Source organism: Musca autumnalis, unplaced genomic scaffold (assembly GCF_047663935.1).
Source record: "Musca autumnalis isolate F117 unplaced genomic scaffold, ASM4766393v1 scaffold_3, whole genome shotgun sequence".
Classification (NCBI taxonomy): Eukaryota; Metazoa; Arthropoda; class Insecta; order Diptera; family Muscidae; genus Musca; species Musca autumnalis.
In genome coordinates, this window is record NW_027411866.1 from 131,164,951 (window position 1) to 131,189,741 (window position 24,791).

The following is a 24,791-nucleotide window of genomic DNA, read 5'->3' on the forward strand; positions in this document are numbered from 1 at the left end:
CGATTCCGATTACAATGATATAATATTTGTCGTAGGCAAGTTCATGCTTCTTGACATTATGATCCAACCACTCTAAAAATCCTACGGTGACTTACTAAAATGGTTGGCACAATAACTACTGAAGAGAGTGACTTGCCCAGGGAAAATACTCATTACAAAACCCCTTAAGTAGTTCCGAAAATTCGCGACTATTTATATTAGTGGCCAGTAAATAACCCATATTAAAGGATTTTGTAATGAGTATTTTTTTAGGGAAGGTCCACTTCTAAGATGGCCTATGCCGTGTGGAAATTGTAATATCTTGTAGTCATTGTAATCACGGCAACAACATCATATGTCTTTTGTTAGGGGAAGACAATAATACCGGAGATGTGGGTTCCGAAAAGACCTAATATTTATGGTGACATGTCCTTGTCAAAATAATGGGTTAGTAGGTAGATTTGTAATAAGTTTTTACTGTGCAAAGCACAGCAAATACTTAGGCTATCGAAAAATTTTATTGTTTATTTCTTTTATCCACTACTATTCCGTTAAGCTATAGAATTTTTTCTTCAAAATTCTTCTTATTCCACCATTTTTTAAATTAACTTCCCCAAATGGAAACACATAGTTCATTATACCTTTAAATTACTAACAGTAATTTAATATGTGTTCGTTCTCCCGCCACTAAAAATACCACAACCAGATTATGTATGTCTGTCGTATTATGTCATAAATAAACATTTTACATTTCTATACAACATGAACTTGATAATAATTATGAAAAGAGAGGCGAGACATCGTTTCGTATTTCACCAGATATGATGTACCCGAGTCTACGCTACTTCTTATGACATCATAAATATGTGTGCGAATAGTTGGTTGGTTGGTTGAGAAAAGAATGGAATGAAATGAAATATTTTCAAATATTTATCATCGACATAGCTTCGTACCATCATCATCTTCATGTGGTTGTTGTCAACGTGACCGTCAACACCACTTAACAATTGTTATAGGCATCACTAATTTTTGGTATTTAAATAATAACAAAAGAACTAATTAATCAAATGGAATTTTGAAATCTTAAAATGGAAAATATTTCTTCAAATAAAATGAGTGATGTTCACTTCTTCTTTTCTCCAAATGTAACAAAATCGAAAAATATGCTAGGTTTACATTTACGAAATCCACTCGATTTCAACTGTCAATTCCATTGCTTAAACGTCAATGAAATCCAATGGATTTCCAATGAGATTTTATTTGACGTATACACAAAAGGAATTAACAGCTGAAATCCACTCTATTTCGTACATGTAAACTTACTCGAGTTTTGGACTCACCGCTAAACAGAGTGTTCAACATCATTGAGCTAAAAACAGAATCGAGTCATATTTATTTATCTCGCGGATGATCCCAAGGAATTTTTTTTAAATATCTTTTTTATATTTTATTTTTGTATCCTGTAAGGGCCAAATATCTATTTTTCGAACACAACTCAAATGTTTCTGATTTTTCATAAGAAACAATTTTCGGTCTTTGCAATGACGAATGTAAAATTTCATTTTTTGAATTTTATAAACTAAATTAGCCGTTATTTTAAATTTCCGTATATATACCTAAGTATGTATTAAAATAAGATATATTTATATAAAATAATTTGTATCCACATTTAGTTTATTTACTTCTTTATATTAATAATGTATATATGTATCTGTTATATGTAATATATTATTATTTTCTATATGTATAATCTAAAAATAATAATATATTAAATATTCTTGTATTTCTTCTTCTTTCCTTTACTCTCCCCCTACCCTGCAAAAAACGAAAAACTTAACGCTTTCCGCCTCTAATTTTTGTAAAACAAATTTGAAATGCTGCTTATAAAAAAATTTTGAAAAATATAATTAATGCAATGGATGGATGTGTGCATTATTTCAAAAATATACATTTTTGGCTGCTTTACAAAACATTGTTGTTGTACATATTAACGATGTTGTTGATATCTATAATGCAATAATATTCTAAAACAAAATATATACATACATATCTTTTGGCCAATATAAACAACTAAAGTACAACGAAAAAGACTACAAAGACCAGGTATTTTCTTTCGTAAATAGCAAGAAAATATAACATTTTATATATATGAAATTTTGGTTTAATCTTTGTATACATATGCAACATTTATATCCAAACACATATAATTTTATGTTCAATGTGATCTGCATGAGAAAATGTTTTTTTATTTTGTTTTTAATGGGCAATTTTTATTTTACAAAAAAATGTAATTAATTTCTTGTTTATCTTTGGGTGGCTAACAGATCATTTTGTTTTCTGTAATATATATTATAAATATACATAGGACAATTATTTATATATTTTTGTTAGAGAAGAATTTTATACGTATATTTAGTTTCTTGGTTTGTCCATAATTTGTTACCACAGTTGTTTTTTAAAAATAGGTTTTAAAGATTTTCATTACAAGCAATTTATCCTTAAATTCCTAAATTGTATTTCAAAAATATATTCCTAAAAAGGCTGTGATTGGATTCTGCTCGATCTTCAAAATTTCTAATTTTGTTATTCTTGTAGTCCTTCAAAACTATTCTCAAATAGGGATAGTTTCTGTCTCATATTGCTTTCTTATAGAAAATTATATTAAAATTTGAAATCACCGTGTCACACTTCAGTTGTTAATTATTTCTAAAAAATCTTTTCGATGTCTCATATGTATTTTTAATATATGACACATAGCACCAACATCTCCCAAACACATGCATATATACCCCACGTTTTATTCTAACTAAACACACGAATATATATTTTTTTTTCGAAATATTTATTGTTTTTTTAAAAAATGTCCATTTTACCACCTGTCAACAATGGGCGATAAATTTAGCGCTCATCATTTTCCCCAAGGTGTATTAAAGCAGAAAGCGCATGAATATTGTATCGGTGCGTGTCCAGGGGTCTAGGAGGGTTAATGTGTTCTTTTTTGCTATGTTAATCTCGTCCACCCACTTGACATTCTTTTGTTTTCTAAAATATTTCTTTTTTTTTTTTGTTTTGCTTTTTTGAATAGACGCCAACCAAAATGTCTATCATATTTGACAGCTTATCTCATCAGCAGCGTCGTGAAAATGAAATGATGAAAATTAACGTTCCACGGTGAACGACAAATAATAATAATAAAATACTTTTTATTATTGCTAAGACAAATATTGTTGTTACAGCTAACTTTAGAAAGTGATTTATAGCTATTTAAGAAATCAATGTATTGAAACCAATGTGGCAATAATGAGAACAAGGCCGAGCTATTTTGATTTTCACTAAATACTAATGAGGGCATACCTTAATGATGTAAATATGTCTTTATTGTCCTTAGATTTTCACATATCTTCCACTAAGGCAAAAACCCAATCACAATGTCTAAAATTATTTTTATCACAACATAACCTGAAGACAAAAAGCCTTACGTATGTGGAGTTTCTGCCCTTTACAGCTGCGAAGTCTATCAGCCTCATGAAATTAGCTTCTTACCTTATGGACCTATAATATTATATCTTCTCTTCCAATCGATAATTAAGAATACATTTCATCTTATGTTTCAGTTACGTGGAATTGACTGTATACCCCATTTGTTGTCTCAATCATCAGATTATGGAAACTGACAAATGCTGACGCACGTATTTGTGTCAAGATGTTCACAGTTCCTTTTTTCTAAAATTATTTTAAGATCTTAGAAAAATTGTCTTTCTTTAAACATTCAAAATCATAATTGCTGTACGTTTTCATGTACTTTGTGACATTTCCTCTTCTTCCCATCAATAACTCAACAGCACACACTTAACAGATGTCTTAAAGCAAAAAAAAAAACTAAAATGAAACTATGTTTACTTCCGTTTTGAATACAGGAATCAATCTATAAGACGGAACATGTACTTAAGCAAGGCTGCTGTATTGAAATATAAACATTCCACACTCATAAATCTTCAGACTATTTTTAGCCACCCACAACAATGTTGTTGTAAACATCCATACTTGCAAGCCCATTGGAAAATTAGGGGTGGAAATCGAAATTGTCTTATAGGCCCATCTCCACTTTCAATTCCAACTTCAAAATGTATAAAAAGGAAAATTCTTCAAACAAAAACTCACAGTTGTAAAGGATCGTTTGTAACTAAAACTTCAACATTTTAAATTTGTTAAATATATTATTTTTTCGTTGAATTTAAAATTAAATTAGTTAAAAAAAAATATTTTCCGTTTTTCTGTTGTTAAATAATTTTCTGTGTAATTATTGTTGTTGTTATTTATTCATATATATTTTTTAAAACTCCTTTCACAATGAATTCCTTCAATCGCTCATCATACCAAACCCACACTAAAACTCATACCCGCACTTTTAGGTAAATTATATTTATTTTGTTAATAACTTTTATTATTTTTATTTCATTTTATTGTATAAATATTTTTCTTAGGCACCATTATGTTTTATGTTTACCTTGTGTTTAAATATTAGAATAGATTTTTAATAATTTTTGTTTTGTTTTCTTTTTACAGCCAATCAACAAATTCTGCCCTCTCCTCCAGACCTAAACAAAACTATATCTCCGATATCAGTTCCCCATTGATTCAGGTAAGTTTTTCGTTTATCTTATTTATTTTTTTATTATGAAAAAATATTACAATATGTGGATGAAATCATCGCAGAGTTAAAGTAGAATCGCTTTTTGATATGAGAGAAGTCCTCCCACTTGTTCCTTTTGGCTTATCTTGGGATTTCTATGGGCGGTAAAATCTTAAGCCCATAAACTAATACCTCATTTTTCGAGTTACCAACAAAAATCGGTAAAATGAAAATACTTATAATTTTCGTAATTGACGAAAATTTTCTGTAAGTTAGCAACCGAAATAAAGTCGTTGCTAACTCATACTGATAGCAACAGTATTGTCAACTTATATTGATACTTTTCATTCATTATTTTGCGTTTTAATTTTACCGATTTTTGTCGGTAACTCAAGCAATTAGTTGCAGAATTCCACTACTGTTCCAAAATTTGTTCCCCGTAATATTTCTTGCAGACATTGATCAGGTTCGAATATGAGCTGTGACACTCCCACACAAAATTAAAAAAATCTGCAACAGTTCTTCCTCTTGACTCCTATTACAGCGGTACCATATTTTCGGGGGCAACTCCATACTTCCTGAAATAATGGACCAAAAGCTTTAAAAACCCCTGTCAACACCAACTGAAATGGCTGATTAACACGATTACTTACGAATTGAATACCCAACTTAGCTCACCGTATAATGTCTTCAAAACTTATACCACTTTACCTTCGGGTACGCCGCAAATGTTCAACATTTTCCTTTAATGTAGTGGCTGTTCGACAGTTTTGAAAATTTTGCGAGCTTTGGAATTTTTACAGAAGTAACTGTTGTGACAGCGATATATTGTGTATCCTGGACAAATCCATGCCTCTAGACAACAATATAAAAGCTTTAAAAATACTATGGTGACCAACTCAAATATGGCTGGCGATCACGATATTCGAAAGGAGTGACTGACATTAGTCCGTAATATTTTTCTCAAACGTATATTAAACTCCATGAAGGTTTATATTGGACAACACCTTTGGGTACCTCACTCAAAATAGTTCAAAACTTATCTTAATTGAAGTTTAAGGTCTATTGAAGGATTGTTTTGGAATTTTCATCGAAGTTAGTCCATGTGATTTTAATTACAATGATATAATTTTTTTCTTGGTCAAGTTCATGCTTCCTGGTCCAAAAGCTCTAAATCGAATGGAATGTCTCCCAAAATAACATCCACTTCCAAAGAGGGGCTATATTCCTTCAGGTACCTTTAATCAAAATCCATATTTTTGTCGGCAAGTTCATACGTCCAAAAATGACCACAAAATTCTGAAAACCTTCTAAATACATACATTTTGGGGACAAGTATTTTGGTGATGTAGTCCGTATTCAATCTGTCCATAGATGATTAAAAGGCTGAGGGTAAATATCTGTCTGCAAAACTGATTGATACTTTTTTTACTTAATCAACGAGATCAAGATCAGGGCAGACGGATCATCCTTTTCGACAGTGTTGGGTTTCTCTCTGCCATTGCCTCCATAAAATGTTTTGACAGTTTTTTACCTTTGTAGGTGAGGTTAAGGTTTTTGGAGATGGTGAAACGGAATTTTAGGTTAGGTTAGGCTATAGGATGCACAGTTGCCTTTGGGATTGCGTTGGCGACTTTAAAGAAACCTTTTCAGCTGTGCTGACGGTACATGAGATTGAGGATATTTATGGTCTGTTTTACTAAGTCGATTCGAATACAAATTCGTTCGTACTACTACCTTTGTTTTTACAAAGACATAAATACAACAAGATAAGACATTTTGTTTGCTATCATTCTTCAGTGAATGGCTTTTGAATTTAACATAATGTTATATCACGATATGGTGATATAACATTTTTTTCTTTTATACATTTTTACGTATTTAACCGAATTTACCGATCCAATTGACATAGAGTTATTCTTGAATAGATCCTTGAATTCATAAATTTCGTTTTTGTTACCATTACATGAAATGTTCCTCCTTGGTTGCGATTTTGAATTAACTGCAACCTGTTAAGGGTAATGTTTCTATACAAAGTTTCGTAAACATTTTTTTGTTGCATGCATTTTGTCTAGTCTTAGTTGTATTTATGTCTTTGGTTTTTATTTTCAATTAAACAAACATTTTCTACAACAACAGGAGTTTGGTAGTAATTCGTACGAATTTGAATTCGAATCGTCTTGGAGAAACAGGCCATTAGTTTCTTCACAACTTTATTGAAAACGTGTTTTATTTGTTTATTACAAATTTTATTCTACTTTGAATAAGAGAATCATTTAGTTTTCTCATCCCTAGGTGATGTTAGTTTCGTTCACATATTAGATGACGTTCTATTGTTGACAGTTCTTTCCCGTAATGATAGCATTCTGTGTTAAATTGACGCGTTTATTGTTCAAACTCCAAATTTGATTTAATGCTTCAAAGACTAAAGATTCCAAGGCATAAGAAGCAACATATACCCACTATTCTAATGCCACACTGTTTTTCCCTGATCATATTGTTTAATGATGCCTTCATTGCAACCAAATACCACAAGATATTGAGTGTAACGTCGTCCATGTCTGCCACTGTTATTTGCCACAAGATCAGAGGTAAAAACAAGATCAGAGGTAAAAACAAGTGGGGTTAGGTTTCAGACTAAATAACCTTGCTAACCCCTTATAATGTAATAGAACAAACAGTATGTGGTAAACTATGATTCGTCAATATATTTAAACTTGTCCCCCATATCCCCCAGAAGACAGCTACTGGGTACCTCCTCATGGCCATTTTCATGAGAAGATCCCATGGGTGCTTTTACATCCCTCCCACGATCTTAGGAGCGTTCTTCCGCCCATACATGTCAGGAGAGAGTAAGGAGTTCGAACTATCAATATATAAATTCTCATATTTTATCATTAATTTTTCATTTCATTTTCATTTTATTAAATTCACATTCAATCAGTAGGAACCTTAAAAAATTTAAATAGATATGTTGAATCTCAGGAAATTGGTTGTTGGCTCTTTCTCTGATATCATAAATAAATATGTAGTTAACTTAAGTCACAGAGCTTCAATATCAAAATTGTAATTAATATAAAATAAAATTACAGTCGAAACTCCCTACAATGCAAAAAATGTATACATTACATGGAAACTTCTTTATAAAGAGAATATTTTGTGCGAAAAAAATCCACGTTTTTGGTCCATAACACAATGCTCATAACGCATGCATTATAATACATCGTTATAGAGAAGTCCGACTGTATTAATCCACTTCCAAATTGATACTGGCGTCGCCATCGCCTCATGTGTTTGTCATTTATTACGAATTATATTAATCTAGCATTGACAATATCTGTACACAATATTAATTAAATACCAACAGTTGATTATTCAATTAAAAACATACTCGAATATAAAAATACGCTCAATATGATTTCATTTCTGTACCCACATGGAACAATATTACAATATTATGCTAAGAATATTAATAAAATTTCTCTGAATATACAAAGTATATAACTAATGTTGTTATTATTTGAATTTCTGTTTACAGGAGGATGGTGATAACAAAGTATTGAAATTGCGTTTCGATGTCAGTCAATATGCCCCCGAAGAAATTGTTGTCAAGACTGTTGATCAAAAATTATTGGTAAGTATTTGATTGAAAATATCAAATGTAGATGCGGTTCAGTGGTAAAAATGTAAAAAAATGCAACTCCAAAAATTTGAAAAAAGAAGCAGGAAGGTGGCTAATGATCAAAAGAATAAAATTTTAGACACAGATTAGAATAATTTGAACAGTTTCACGAAAAGTGTGGAAAGCCACGTTTGAGTCGAATTCGAGTTACGGCTTCTCTTTAACTTTCATTGCCTAAAGTTGCAATATTCAAAGCAAGAATTTTAAAATAGCTATTCTATTAAATACAATCTAGCAAAAACATCTAAGAAAGTACAAATCAGCTAAACAAAATTAATATATTTTGTTTAAATAAAAAAATATTAAATTTCCCATTAGACAAGATGATAATAAAACCCCCACATCTGTCCATTGTTTGTCTGCCGAATTAAATAATTTTGATTCGAAACAAAAATATGACTCATTTTGCTTCCACCAAAAGAAATGATGCATTAGAAAGTGTGTATATGTGTCTAAAACATTTTTTTCGAATCATAAATATGTGGTTCATCCAAAACACATTCACCTTTTACCATACATATGTATATACATACAGAGATGCGTGATATTCTAATATTATAAATATTCACAATTTGTTTTTCTTGACGGCAAATTTTGTTGTTTCGTGAAATTTCGAGATTTTGTATTTTTTTGCACAAAAACATGTACAACAAATGCCTCAACATGTCAAGGCGAAATGTTTTTTGTATATTCTATAAGAATTCATGAGGTGTATTGAATTTTCTTATACATATATTTAGTATACAGTCCAATTTGCTTAAGTGTAATTTAAAATTATTCATAAATTTCCTTAATATTAGGATAGGGTTTAGAATGTGGAACAGATGAGGAGCTTAGTTTGGATTTTTTTGCTTAGACGCCTTAAGGCCTCAGTACATAAGCAGCCCAGCATTCTTGCTTAAGTCATTTCTAGATAAAGAATAAGAAAGAAAAAGTCAAATTCGAACTAGGTTACATTTTGCCTTTTGTCAGAAGCAAGAAACCTGTCGCTTATGTAGCGAAACCTTTATTCTAATGTTTATATGTTTTAACTGGAAAGTTTATCCTTGCATTCTTGCTTAAGTCATTTCTAGTTAAAAAAATAAAGAACGGCCAAGCCAAATTCGAAATTGCCTTTTTGCAAGAAACCTGCCGCTTATTTAGCGAACGGTTTATTCTAATGTTTATATATGTTTTAACTGAAAAGTGTATCTTAACTTTTTATACCCTCAGCATTTATGCTAACGAGGGTATATACATTTTCATACGGGCAAAATGTGCCTCATCGAAATGAGCAATGTCCGTCCGTCTGTCCGTCTGGCTGGCTGGAGCGCACGATAACTCTCGAACGGATAAACCGATTCGGTCCAAAATTTGGCTTTCGTAATATTTTGTCCAAACTTAGTTTAAATTCGAGGATGGGTTATACCGGTCCACTCCTTCCGGTACCTCCATCACAAAAGTTCAAAAATGTTCCGAAAATTTGTACGTACGACAACTCTTAAAGGAAGCAACCGATTTGGTCCATAATTTGCAACTCGTGAAATGTCTTCCAGACTCAGATTAGGTTCCAATATGGACTCAATCGGTCCACTCCTTCGGGTACCTCCCACACAAAATTTCGGATAACTTCAGTTTAGGACCAGCTCTCGAATCGCTTTGATTGTTTCAGCAACTTGTATTCACTGTCCCCCATACGACGGTACAAGTTTCATCAAGGGCAAGTCCATACTTCCTGAGAAAATAGTCTGAAAGTTGCACAAAAACTCCTATGACACCGTGTGAGATGGTTGGAGCGCAAGATAAGTCTCGAGCGGATCCGCCGATTGGGTCCAAAATTTGGTCTTAGTAATATTTTGTCCAAACATAGTTTAAGTTCGAAGATAAGCCATATCGGTCCACTCCTTCAGGTACCTCCCCAACAAAATTTCAAAAATTTTCGGAAAAATTGTTCGTACGGTAACTTTTGAAGGGAGTGGCCGAATTGGTCCATACTTTACACATCCTAATATATCTACCAGGTATAGATCAGATTCAAATATGGACTATATTTGTCCACTTCATCCAGTACCTCCCAAAAAAAATTTCGAATAATTTCACTTTAAGACCTGCTATCGAATCGCTTTGATTTTTGTTGAAGCAACTTGCATTCGCTGCCTCAAGTACGAAGGTAAACGTTTTTTCAGGGGCAAATCCACACTTCTTGAGAAAACAGCCCGAATGGTGTAAAAACCCCCTATGGCACCATATGTAGTTGCTGGAGATCCACTTCCGTAATGATCAATGTCGATCCATTCCTTCAAGTATCTCCTCCGCAAAACTTTTGCTCTTTAATCCTAATCAACATTTTTGTAGTTTCATACTCCCAAAATTTTTGAAACCCTCTAAATACATACATTTTTTGGGAAAAAATTGTTTCAAGTCGGCCAAGCCGACTGATACTTTTTTACTTGTTTTAATCTAAGCTTGACCTAATTTGTCCTTTTGTATCCACGCTTTCCCGACCTCTTTTGAGAGCTGTAATTGTTTTGTCGTCTTTAGAGAATCCTCCTTCTCTTTGTACGTGAAGTTGAGATTTTTGGATTTGGGGAAAAGGAATATTAGATATTGATATTGGCTAACATTCGACAGCTTCTGGGCAACCCACTGTTATTTGCGTAGAAACAAGGTCCCCGAATCGCTGTTCTGCAACACTTCAAGTTCTGATAAAGGGTAACTCATGAAAATCCATAGAAAGGTTCGGGGTAAGCAATGATACGCCAATGAGCTATGCAAATGTTAGCATTTCACAGTAAAAGTACATTTAATTGCTGCCCTGAGGATCGGTACTGGGTACCTCTTCATGACAATTTTCATGAGAATACAAATAATCCACCGATTCATTAGCATAACAAGATATTATTGTTGTTGTTGTTCCAACGCACATACGTATATCAGCAACCTAGACTGGCTGCGTACATAACAAATCAAGAGACAGGGAATTGAGGCATCTTCTTCGTCCGTAACTTAATTGAGCTAAAACCACTCATGTTGAAAGCTGGCGTTCTTTTGCTGGGATTGATGTGGGTGATGTTCGGATACGTCATTCACACCGTACCTTTGTACTGCATGTGCACCCCAAGTGCTGCCGGCCAGCCACTTGAGAACCTTGTTCATACTCCTGATTTTGCCGCAAATAGCAGTAGCTAGCGCAGGCGACTTAAACAATGTGTTCAGGGGGAGTCTCATTTCAGCCGTTCAGTGAGCAGTATGCGAGCGGATTTAGCTGCGTATATTTTCATATCCCTCAGATGGAAGAACTGCACTAAGTTAGCTATGTAAACATTTAATCTATCACACATGTTGTCATCGAGGATAGGATCGGACGACAAAATCGTACAATCAATCATCGGTATATATTACGATCTCCAGATAAAATGTACCACATCGGTCCACTGTGCACATCCTCCACAAAAGTGAAAAATTTTAGCTAAAATTGTGCACAAAATAACTCTCAAAGGGAGTAACGGAATTGGTTATAACTTTGCATATGGTAATATTTTTTTCAGGCATATATCAGGTTTGAATATGGACTAAATCGGTATACTACTTCGTGTACCTCCTGCACAAAATATTGAAATTTTTTGCAACAAGTTCTTCTTGCGTGTCCTGTTACGAAGACCCAATTTTTTTCGGAGCAAGTCCATATTTTCTGAGATAGTTGCCCAAAAGCTCAGCTCCAAAAAAGCCTGCCGGCATCAACAAAACTGGGTAATACGTTAGATCGTCGTACATCGTATTATTTGTTGCTAAGTCTAGACTAAGTCGGACCACAATTTCGGGTACCTCCTGCACAAAGTTTAGAAAAGTGCAGTAAAAGGTCTTGCCTGGGTTCGTTTTTAATTTTTTGCAACATGATGTGTATGTGACCCTTGTTACGACGGTAGAATTTTTTTCGGGAGCAAATCCATACTTTCTGCGAAATTGGCCCAAAAGTAAAAAAACCCTATAGACATCAGAATTATTGTGTTTACTTCTTATCTTTAGGTCTGATGCTGGGGTTATATCTCTGTCGGCACAGCTGACTGATACTTTCTTACTTGTTGGTTAATATTTTGGCAATATATTATTATTTTCAACAACATTGCTATGTCTCATGCTCCCAAAGATAAATTTGGTCACAAAAAAAAAAAAAAAGTGGCGACCACCAACAGCATCCACTGCCCACACAAAAAAGTAAACAAATTGTGTTAGCCCCAACAAAATGAATTGAAATGATAATTATTTAGATGACAAGTCATACACACACTGGCCGAAATAGCACTTGATATCAAATGGTTCAGCAACAACAGCATGATTACCCTGAACCCCCACGCCGTAACACTTATGAAAAAATAAACAAAATCTTATTAACAAATTTTCTGAACAACAAACGCGCTTTGCATTTGATTTATTTGACTAATTTGTTGTTTTTTTATTTTTCTTACAGGTCCACGCCAAACATGAAGAGAAATCCGACACAAAGAGCGTCTACAGGGAATACAATCGTGAATTCTTGTTGCCCAAAGGTGTTAATCCTGAATCGATTCGTTCGTCTTTAAGCAAGGATGGTGTACTCACCGTTGACGCTCCTTTGCCGGCTCTTACTGCTGGTGAAACCATGATTCCCATTACTCACAAGTAAACAAATAAATGGTTGCTAATTGAAAATTTTGGTGGACGTCATTGGAAGGAAGAGCAACAAAACGTGATACAACAGAAATCCCAGTAAAAATATAACCACCATTTTTTATCTCAGCACCACCATACCCCACTCTATATACGTCGTGTAAAATCCTCTAGGCATCTTTTTTATATAAAACAACAATTTACTCTTTCCGCCCTCATTATTATTTTTGTATGTAAGAGCTTTTGATGTTTGCGAAAGAGTTGAAAAGAATGAAAAAAAAAGATAAAAGAAATATGAAATTACCAAGCTTAAATTAAATTATTATTTTTTTGTTTTTAAACTATTATTTTTTAATTCTATTTAACATTTAATAAATTTTCCAATTTATTGGTTAAAACAAGATTTTAATATAACTGTTTTTTTTTTTTTAATTTTAAAAGAATTTTTTTCCCTTTCTCCAGAGTATTGGTCTTTTATGTTGAGAATTGGTCTTTTATGTTTAACTTTCTTTTTAAAAAGTATATGAAAACAGAATTTCAAAACTCAGTGTTACAAAGAAATATTAGTATATTTTGCGTAAATATTATTAAATGAAGAGATTTAATAAATACAAAATTTGATACTCAAACCAATTGAAAAAAAAATTATGTTTTTGAATTATGGAATGACCAACAAATTGTCTAGGGAATGATAAACTTTTCTTAATAATAATAATAATTGTTCCACAAACATCCCATAAGGGACAAGGGAGACTTCTCTCATATCAATGAGTGCACCCCGATTCATATTAGCTCAATGATATGGGACCTACTGTTTATCGCCGAGTCCGAACGGCGTGTCTACGACACCACTTGTAGAGAAGTTTTACAAGGCTGAAATACTCAGGAAATGTGGCCAACATTACTGAGGGGTATTTTGCCACCGTTGAAAAATGTTTGATGTTGCTTGGCCGGGGAATCGAACCCACGACCTTTAGCGTGCAAGGCGGGTGTGCATACCATTGCACCACTGCGGGTGTGCATACCATTTCTTACAAAAGTTAAAACAAAAACAAAAATCATCGGACTTGCAGTTGCCAAGCAAAATCGCAAAAACCTAAAATAACCTAAAAATGTGAACTTCGACCGCTATTTATTTAAAAATCCCTCCAGCGATTTTTTCATGTTTTTGCATTTTTCTCATCTATGAACATTCCTGTTTCAGAATCCGCAAAAACATCCCAGGTGTAAGCGGTTTTTATTTAAAGTTAGTTAAGGCCCGTACATGACATTGTTTTATAAGGAGGTGATTGCATTGTCCCAATTTGAACTTCTATCTCTCAGAAAATGGTAAAACATATGAAAATATCTTAAATTTCAATCTTGTAGAGAATTTTCACAGGCACAATATTTTCTCCAATCCAATTTCGATAGGACTTGCGGTTTCCAAGCAAAATCGTAAAACATAAAAATCCCCTAAAAATGTAAAATTTGATTGCGACTTATTTAAAAAGCGCTCCGGCGATTTTTTCTTTGTTTGATTTTTTTCATCTATGAACATTGTAGTTTCAGAATCTGCAAAACGAGCTGTTAAAGGGTACTTTTTTCCAAATTTTGTGTAGGAGGAGTATACCGATTTAGTCCATATTCAAACCTGGGGCCTAATTACGACATTCGATTCGATCGAGTATTTACTCGTGAATGAAAAAATCAAGGTATGAAAACCTAATCGCGCCACCAACCATACATTTACTAAGGTAAATGCATTAGCAATCTGTTACAACAATGTCAACAGGTTTTACAAAAATAAATCATTTCGTAAATTTTTCTGGCATAACTTCATTCCGAAATTATTACCCAAAATATTAGGTTTGTCCTTTTACGTACTGAACTTTACTGAACATTGTTTCTTCAGTAATGTTTAGCAACATTTCAATTATACAATTGTCAAAACTTTACTGAAGAAAAAATGTTCAGTAAAGTTCAGTACGTAAAAAGACAAACCAATTGTTCATCGAATTCAACAAATATTTACATTTTTCTTTTTTTTTTTTGAAATTTTGCTTTTTTTAGGGCGAAGATCATTTTTTTAATGATTTTGTTAATTTTCTCGTTTAGAGTTAAGCTTGATGATCTGAAATTATTTGCAAGTGAAAAAGGAAAGCCAAGGAATCGAACCCACATAGTCACCAAATTACGTTACCTGGTTTCATTGGTGGTAAAGCAAATCTTCGGACGTATCGACTATGTAATGGCTTCTCTGTCCTAATTCATTATTAATTTTTTTATAGTTTTTGCTTTTAAATAAACAATATTTTTTACCATCTACCTTCTTAATGTTTTTTGAAAAACACATAGGTTTTCATAGTTCGATTTTTTCATTCACGAGCAAATACCTGATCGAATCGAATGTCGTACTTAGGCCCCTGATCTAAGGCCCATGCCTACATGTATTCTTATGAGAACTACCGAAATACGTCGAGCGTATACTTTTTGTAAGTTGAACAAATTCAACTATGACAGAATGTTTTGTATGCATGTATGTGTGTGTTTTGTATTTTGAAAACAAAAGCCCAATAAAACCTGAAATCCAATTAATTGCAAAAGAAAATTATTTTACGAATGAAAACATTTAAATAAGTTTTGGTCGCGGATTTGGTGTTTTAAATGTGATTTTGTACTCAACGTATTTGGGTAATACGGACGCTCAGAGAGCGCTGTTGTGGTAGAAAGGTGAAATAAGGTGTGTTCGTTTACTCAACAATTTGTACAAATTTGTACAAGTCCAGTAACTTCTTGTAATCGACTAAGGTCTTCTGCGTTGTACTGTAGAGTAAACGAACAACATCCAGTAACAATTTGTAAAAATTTTGAGTGAACGAACACACATATGAAGCGTTCAGAGCACACTTCGACTAACTCCATAAAACAAAAAGTTGAGAAAAGCAATGATGAAATGTATATTGTTTTTTAAAATTCCCCTGATAATATGGATTCAAATATATAATGTAGAATGCATAATAGCAGGTATAGCTTTCATCTAACGGTATATAAAATAAAATAAAAACAATAGTCAACAAACAATCGTTAGTAATGTTGTGGTAATGGTGGAGTTAATCGAAGTGTGCACTGAAAAAAGTAATAAAGTTAGGTTTTGATTTTTTTTATTAACGAAAAACTTAGTTTTATACACATATATTACAGGTTTCACATAAAAATTAATGTTGGCAGTTCGGTTATAAAACAATATTTGTAATTAATTCATGTTAGCTTTATGTTAGCGTCATTCTTCATGGCTAGGTTTACGACGTTTTCGACGTATGTAATATACGTCAAAAATGTATGTTATATACGTCATAATTTTCTAAAGGCCATCTATGGTTTCAACAAAAGCCGAAAAAGTATTGCATGTACACGTTGCGAGCAGAGCTACATTTGAATGGGGTGAACAAAATGCTTGAGGCGTGAAGTGAGAGGTGAAGTGTGTCTCAGAACATACCGGATATACATATCATCTGAGGCACCCCGAACATATACCATGATATGCCTGGAAGTAATCCATATATCGACTCATCGTCCGCACTAGGTTAGTTTAGGTTGAAAAGAGGGGCGAATATAAGAATCGCCACATGCCCGTATGGAACATACACTTAAGCCAGTATAGGCCTGTTGTGCGCCCTATTGCGGAAACCTAAGGGGAATAAATTTTTTATTGCTTAATTTATTAAAAAAAAATAAATTTATCAGTTAAGAAATTCTGTGCCATTGACATAATCTCTTAAGTTTTTGAACTCGCTTGCCCTAATTTGGTGGAGTTGTGGTATAGTGTTATTTCCTAGAAATTGGTTTCTTAGCGTCGCGAAGGCTGGGCAATGACAGAGATAGTGTTCCAACGTTTCGTCGTTCTCTCCGCATGCTCTGCATTCGCTGCTTTCTGCACAACCGATTTTGTGCAGGTGTGCTTGTAGCCCTAGGTGTCCTGTAAGGATGACTGTCAGTCTACTAATGTATTTTTTACTCATTTGAAGGAGTTTCTTTGTTTTATCCTCGTCTGGGTTTCCCCAGAGGATTTTTGTATTTTTCCCTTTCTCTTCAGTATTCCAGAGGGATGTATGGGCGTTTTCTGTCCATGCTTTTAACTCTATACGCGCCGCTTTTAAAGGCTTAGCATTATCTAGGCTTATCGTAGCTTGCTCTCTGGCGTGCCTTGCCAAGGAGTTGGCTATCTCGTTACCCCTAATCCCTTTATGTCCTGGTACCCATATAATATTAACAGAACCATGGTGGGAATAGTCGTTGATTGATTTTTTACACTGCAGGACAGTTTTTGATTTCACCGTCTTGCTTGTTATTGCTTTAATTGCTGCTTTACTGTCCGTTAGGATGTTTACAGTGATTGACCTTGTGTTAGCTTTAAACCAGTTCAGACACTCTGTGATCGCTCGGATTTCGGCCTGTAAGATCGTATTATGATCCGGCAGTCGAAGGGAGATTCTAGTTTCTAGGTCTTCGATATATAGACCCAGACCCGTTCTCCCCCCTAGAACGGCCCCATCTGTGAAACCACAGCTTCCAGTTGGCATCCGTTCCAGGGTTCCATCGATCCACATGTCCCTGTCTGGTATTAAAATTTCACACAAGGCGGATTCAATTGTTTCAGGTATACGGTCTGATACAATATGATCTATTGGCTCACCCGTTGTAACCTGTAATATGCTTTGGTGGTCTCTTACGATCCACTCGCTCATCGACTTAAGTCTTATAGCTGCGATGGCTGCCTCATACCTTACCTTAATTTCTATTGGGTGGACAAATAAAATTGTCTCTAAAGCCCTAGTTGGTGTAGTCCTCATTGCCCCGCTAATACTTAAGCAGCACGTTCTTTGGGCTTTTTGCAGTATTTTTACGTTGCATTTCTTGTCCGTAGCTGTCCACCATACCACAGAAGCGTAAGTTAGAATCGGTCTAATTACGCTTCTGTATAACCAGTGTGTCATCCTAGGATAGAAACCCCATTTTGAGCCTATAGCTCTTCTGCAGGTTGACCAACATCTGTGGGCTTTATTAACCCTTTCCTGAATAGGTTCTCTCCATTTAAGTTTCCTGTCTAGAATTACTCCCAGGTACTTAATTGTTGGAGAAATGTTTATCATCTTATCTAGGAAAACGGGTTCTTCGTAAGCTCCTATTTTCGTTTTCCTAGTGAATAGACATAATTCTGTTTTTTTCCGGGTTGATATTTAGACCTCTCGGTCTAGCCCAGTTGTATGCTATTTTTAGAGCCGTTTCGGCCCTTCTACAGAGTATATTTGGATTCTTTCCCCTAAGAAGTATTATAACGTCGTCTGCATAGCAGATGGGTTCAAATCCTTCGTCGGTTAAAATCCTTAGTAGACTATTTATGGTGGTAACCCATATGAGAGGTGATAGTATTCTTCCCTGTGGCGTCCCCTGACCAACTTTGTCTCTTTTTGTTACGTCTTGTAGCGCGCAGCTTATCCATCTATTCCTTAGCATGTGGTCTATCCAGTGCCTCAATTCCCGGTTTACCTGAAACTCGTCTAAGGAGTGGATTAGTGTTTCGGTGCTGAAGTTGTTGAACGCTCTACTTTAAACATAATTATTGAACTTTTGTGGAGGAGGAAATGGAAGGAAGGGCAAAATATTTGAACCAAATCGATAGAGTTATCGTGCGCTGTAGCCAGACTAACATTGGCTAAATCAGCACTAAATTGTCTGAAACGGATTTCATCCAAATATACTTGAGGTCTAAAACCATTATTTTGATGAGGTACAATTTTGGTTGTATCTTTAGCTAAAGGATGAAATAATGATTACTTATATCTGGATTCCACTGTAAAAGAATTTGACATTTTATACAGTGGAACCTCGATGGTCTTGCTCCCAGAGATCATATGATTCAATAGATGGTACTATTTTCAAGTTTTTGCCAGTGTTGCCAACTCATTTAAAATGCAATTTAAGAATACTCTTTGCGCCTAAATGCATGCAATGCTTTGTTAATGGGATTATCCACTAAAACAAGCATTGGTCTATGTATGAAAATAGCACCATCTATTGAATCGCATGATATCTGACAAACACATATAGGCTGACTTCCGTAACCACAAAAACTGCGAATAGTCTAAATCAGAGACGCGCTTCTTTGCAAAGAATTATAGTGAAGGCGCCCACTGAGTTGTTTTTGCATTTGCTTCTCTCTCTCTCTCTCTCTATCTCACTTTCTGTGTACGTGAATAAAAGGAAACGATAAACATCATGTGGTTGTTGTTTTCTTTACCTATACATAAACACATACTAAAACATTGATGGAAATTCTTTGGCGACGCTGGTCTAAATATGTGACCGAGACATTATGTGTGTTCGATAGCGACATAAGAAATTACTAGCGACATATACAGGGCAATAATGAATAAAAATTCCGTGTGGAATTTATTCCCTTTCCCCAATTTCACATTTTTTTTTTCCAAATTTATGTCCAAAAGAGGAATATTTTTGTAGATTCTGCGAGAATATCCCTGATTAAGTGATTCTAGCATTTCCAACGTTTTTCCTTGCCGAAAATTCCGAAGGAATTATTCATGATTGACCCGATAAGGTCATTGGTCTTCAATTGTGCCATCCGATCTGGACTTCCTTCCTGAACGACACACAACGGAGAAGCCTTCAAACGTCCCAAAATAATGATCTCCAATTTACTACGGCTTTCGTCTAGATGAGTAATGTGCATAATCTTTACGAGGAAACAGGATTCTGCCAGTAAAGCAGAATACCACCAAAGCCCTTGCGAATCCAACTCCTATTGATTTGCGGTTACAGCCAGCTGAAATGACACAATTTCTTACGTTTTATTCGAAAACAAATCCTTTTAATCGTAAGTTCATTTCGGCCGGGAATTTAAGATTTCCTCCTATGGACAGGTAAAAATTTCGGTGTGTGGTATATTTTCAATTATCCTCGTAGCCGAGGTTTTACTAAACTAGAGTTGTTCCAAATTGTTTTTCTTTTAGTAGTTTTATTTTAAATTTAGTAATAAAAATTTATATAGCTAAATATACCTTAAACTAAATTTTCCAAAAATCCTCATCTATACCACCTTAACTTGACTCAAATCACGTTTCTCTATCAAACGCATTTGTTTCTTCTTCATACGTTTAAGCTTGGCTGGATTTTTAATGACCTGCACAATTTCAGCCTTACGTTCATTGGCCAAACGGCGTTCAGCATTTTCCAAACGTCGTTGTTTCTTTTCTAATGCAGCCTCCTTTTTGGCTTCTTTAATTTCTCGAGAGCGTTCTTTTATCGAACGTAATTGATTGCGTAGTTCCATTTTCTTTTCAAATGAGAGGCGAGGTTTGGTCTTTTGGATTGTCGAGAATCTGAGGGCAAGGCGGAGAATAAGATTAGTTTAATTATTTATCTACGAAAATTACTTTGTATGGGGACCTTACTTGGTTTTAGGCGTCTTCCAAGGCCTGTGTGACTTTGGTTGGCCGCGAGGAACTTCATTTTCAGGTTTCTTGACTTTCTTTACGGGTTTAGCAGCCGGTGCATTGGAATCCTTAGGATTATCACTTTTAACTTGTGTTTCTTCCGTCATTTTGCGTATTTTATTATTGATAAATTGTAAAAATTCAACAAAATCTCTGAATTTGCTCTCTGATTTTATTTTACACGTGTTATTGTTATTGTTTTCGTTGCACTATGTTTTTGACAAATGAACAGCGTTGCCATAGTTTGTTGGTTGATTAATTGAAACGCAATGAAAGCGATGACGGCAAGTTTAAGTAACGTAACGTTGCGGTAATGTTAAATTTGAATAATTTAATGTTGTAATAACAATCTACGTTGTAGTGGTACTATATTTTAATGGTAATTAATGGGTGCAAGTGAAATGGAATGTCATTTTTTCAGCATCTTCACTCATTCTTTTTACAAGAGCGTGACCCCCAAAAGATGCAATTCATTTTCAGATCCTAAGCATGTCATCTTTACTAACTCGATGGAATGGCATCTTCAACAATTCTTTGGCATGGCATCTTAACCAATTCCCAAGAATACATACCATTTGGTATGTAATTTTCACGTCTTGTTCGGATAATGGAAAATGCTGTATTGAAAAATGATTTTCATTTTTTTTATTTTATTAATTCAAAGGAATTAATGAAATAACTATAATTTATTTATCATCATAAAGTTTACATCTACAATTGCAGTTTGTTCTCGTTGTTGTAACAGTAGTCAATATGTTTGTATTCTCATTTTTCGGCTTATACCCTAGACAGACGGCAGAGTTAATTTGCATTAAAAATTTCCTAATTTGAGTTAATTTTTCACCCTGACAGACGATAGTTTCTGCATTTACGAAACAGCTGTTTGTTTGTACCCAGCAGACCATTTCATAAAGCTTTACAAAAGTTCGCCAAAATATGCGAAACAAATACACTTTCTACCATTGACCTTTTCACCACGATGAAGCAAAAATAAATTTAATTTATTCGCGATATTTTTGAGTCTTTTTAATATTATAAAAATATTGCAAAACTTTAAAAAACATTTGAAGAAGATATAATTTTCGATAGAATTGGTATGGTGGGTAATGACATTTTTTGTGAAAATAAAAATTTTGAAAAGAGATTTGTTAGAAGGCCTTAGAAACGATTAGCTGCTATTCTACTCGCGAAAGACCACTACTTATTTTGAAGAAACGCGAAAATTGCTGATTTGCTTTCCTTTTTTATTTTCTTAAACATGGAAATTTGACAAAAGACAATTGATTTTCAACAGCATTGCCATATTGAAATTGCTAAATTCAGTTTAAATTTTTTTTGATTTTGTGCATTAAGAATGTGGATAATGCACGAATTAATTTGAATTAAGGCAGTTAATGCAAATTAACGCTGCCGTCTGTCTAGGGTATTAATCTGACTCTGGGTCTAACAGTCGTATGAATGTGGCTATTTCGCTATTTATGGTAACATGGGGCGCCTTCGCCACTGGGGCGGGTACGCCATCGCCGATTTTCTCGCAAAATACAAGTGCTAGAAAAAATCCGTTAAAGGCAAAATTGTGAGTTTAATGAAGATCTATCATCTCCCAAAAGTTGGCAGATTTGTCATAAATATGATAGCGGACGCACGCAGTTTTGTGTTTTGAGGGTATTGGGAAAAATAATTATGGTGGATGTTTTTTGTGATATCTTCTTTACCTTTTGTCATATCAAAGACATATTTTATACCGTTAGAAGACAACTATTGAAGAATAGAAATCCCAATAATTTGCATGAAAAAAACAATAACAAATGTCAATATATTCATATTATGAGATATGTTGGGGGTAGGGCGCCTACGCCATGATAGGGGTGTGGTGGGTTAATGTCAGAAATTTGTCATATTTAACTTCAATTATTTATGCCATAAATATACCACACTATAATGTGAAGTTAAAATTAAATAGTATCATAAACGTATCTTGTTTTGTTTATATTATGATTTTTATACCTAAATTCAAGTAACATATTTCAATTAACCGCTAGAATCGTTTACTATTTGTGAATTTTAGAATCATTTTTGATTATTCAATAGAAAACATGTTCCTTTTTCTCATAATGTTGATATTTAAGGAAAAAGTATGGTAAATTACAGTTTTAGAGTCCGTTGGAAAATTTTCAATATCGATGGCGAAGCTGCCCCATGGGTGGGGAGGCTTCGCCACTTTTTAGACATTTTGTAAATTCTCAAAAATAATATTTTAAAAATAAAATTATAAACACTTATATATCAAAACTTATAGTCAAGATAGGCTAATATTTGTACCAAAAATCATATTTGAAAAAACTTTAACGGTGTCGGTATGAGAACATTTTGAACAAAAACGTGGCGAAGGCGCCCCATGTTACCATATATGGTTTGTAACCACAAAGCTGCAAACTTAAGTTTCTTAGCAGGATTGGTAGGGCAATTGATAAGGAGCAGTGTGTCGGGGGGGCCTGTGCTGTATGCTGGGCAGATGTTTTCCACGGTGTCATCAGTACTAAACATCTGCACAAGCCACTTGTTTCTCCATTCAAGCCTTGGAACAAAAAACAAGATAAGTCGTTGTATGCCAACGCTACAAACGAGTCAAGTAAATCAACTCAACTAAATTTTCAAGACCAGTCAAGATATGTCGACTCAACGAAATGTTCTAGTCAATCAAGCCACACAACGAAATGTTCGAGTCAATCAACTCACACAACAAAATATTCGAGTCAATCAAGCCACACAACGAAATTTTCAAGACCATCCAAGCTACACAACGAAATTTTCAAGACCACCCAAGCCAAACCAACCACCACGATAAAGTCGCTCAACACAACAGCTGAGTGGTGCGTCATAAAATATGTGTAAGCGACAAATGTTTGAACAATTCGAAATGTTCTACCTGTTGGAGTGATGAAATGTCGTGTGTGAATTAGGTTACATGAATAAGAAAAACCTTAATGAAATTCCCATACATTTTATGACATTATGATACAATAAACGACTTTTTTTGGAAAATTAGGATTTTTACTTTCAGGTGGTTTATTACCTTAGGAATGTCCTCTCATAACATTACATCATAAAATCTCAATGATTTTAAAGAAACTCGATAATCGAGTAAACGTTAAAACTATTTTGCCATAACAAAATGATTATGGCGTTCGAAATAAACATCGCCAATACTGCAATAAATGAATGACATGATGTTACCTACATACTTCCCAGGTGTAATGGGATGTGTGGCTTACTGTATGTATCTCTGCTCTTAGGCCGCCATCAGACCATCTGCTTTTTCACATGTATGTTGTCACTTTGGGTATACTAATATACAGAACAGCTGATTCATACATGTGAAAAAGCAGATGGTCTGATGGCGGCCTTAGTGGTAAGCTCATACATCCATTTACATCTTCACAAAAATGTCTGTAATTTTTAATTCCAGATTATTTGATTTTATATAAATAAAACACGATCGCCACGAAATTTTGTATGGAGATCGGTTTCACATCAGAATAGATCGCTATTTTAAATGGTGGTGATCGTGAAATATTTAGCGGGTGAAATGGACCAAAAACATAATTTTTATCCGATTTTGTAGATGCTCTGTAGGTCGCAATAATAGACAGATCGCCTCGAAATTTTAAATAAGGTAAGAGTATATGACAAAGAAGAAGCTTGCAATTTGAGATGGCGATCAGACACTATTTAGAGGGTTAAATGGACCAAAACTTTTGTGTGAAAAATGTGAAAATTTTTAATATACAGCTTATATCGTTTTTCCTGGAAGATACATTCCGGGCAAGTAAGCTATACTTGGAAGAGGAGCGCTTGACCTTTCTATTGATGTCAATTGTTTTGGTGTACATGATAACATAACAGAGTCACAGCCTAATATACCCTGTTATTTGTTTGTAGTGTAATCATAAACACGCTAGAGGTCGCAATTATAGCTCAATAATCACGAAATTTTGCACAAGGTAAGAGTTTAGGTAGTGGAAGATGCTAACAATTTTGGATGATGATCTGATATTATTTAGCTGGTGAATTGGACCATTTCTTTTGTATGAAAAATACAAACAAATATTTTTGGTATATATTTTATTTCCTGGAGAGCATATTCCGGCAAAGTAGACTACATATGGAAATATAACTACTGATCTTCCCCCTGATGAAAATTGCAATAAAGTGTCTGCTAGATAACGGGCCTACTGCTTAATATATAATGGGTTTTGTGTAGAGAACCACATTTTCCCATTACCAGTTGTTGCATTATTGCAAATTACATGGTGCCCTAACGTTTTGATTGTCCAATTGGATTTTAATACATACAACACCTTGTAGCATGGGTCCG

General features: G+C 34.1%; 2 protein-coding genes across 4 annotated transcripts in view; one reads left to right on the forward strand and one right to left on the reverse strand.

Annotated features, from left to right (window-relative positions):
- LOC141397743 (heat shock protein 30C) overlaps window positions 1-13,334 on the forward strand; it is a 110,904-nt gene extending 97,570 nt beyond the window's left edge. For 2 of the 3 annotated variants that reach the window (XM_073974401.1, XM_073974402.1), the window contains exons 3-5: window positions 4,546-4,621; window positions 8,151-8,246; window positions 12,742-13,334. In XM_073974401.1, the coding sequence (XP_073830502.1) occupies window positions 4,546-4,621; window positions 8,151-8,246; window positions 12,742-12,936 (367 nt within the window). In that variant the 3' untranslated portion in view covers window positions 12,937-13,334. Of the gene's footprint in view, window positions 1-2,055; window positions 2,083-4,545; window positions 4,622-8,150; window positions 8,247-12,741 lie in introns of all 3 variants that reach the window. The other variant, XM_073974400.1, reaches the window with a different exon arrangement.
- Window positions 13,335-19,915: 6,581 nt separating this feature from the next.
- Window positions 19,916-20,640, reverse strand: LOC141400084 (coiled-coil domain-containing protein 86). The gene is made up of 2 exons (XM_073979512.1): window positions 20,372-20,640; window positions 19,916-20,299 (listed from the first exon to the last, which is right to left on the reverse strand). Exons 1-2 carry the CDS (start codon window positions 20,518-20,520, stop codon window positions 20,008-20,010), a joined length of 441 nt encoding a protein of 146 aa, XP_073835613.1. The 5' UTR covers window positions 20,521-20,640; the 3' UTR covers window positions 19,916-20,007.
- Between the last annotated feature and the right edge of the window lie 4,151 nt (window positions 20,641-24,791).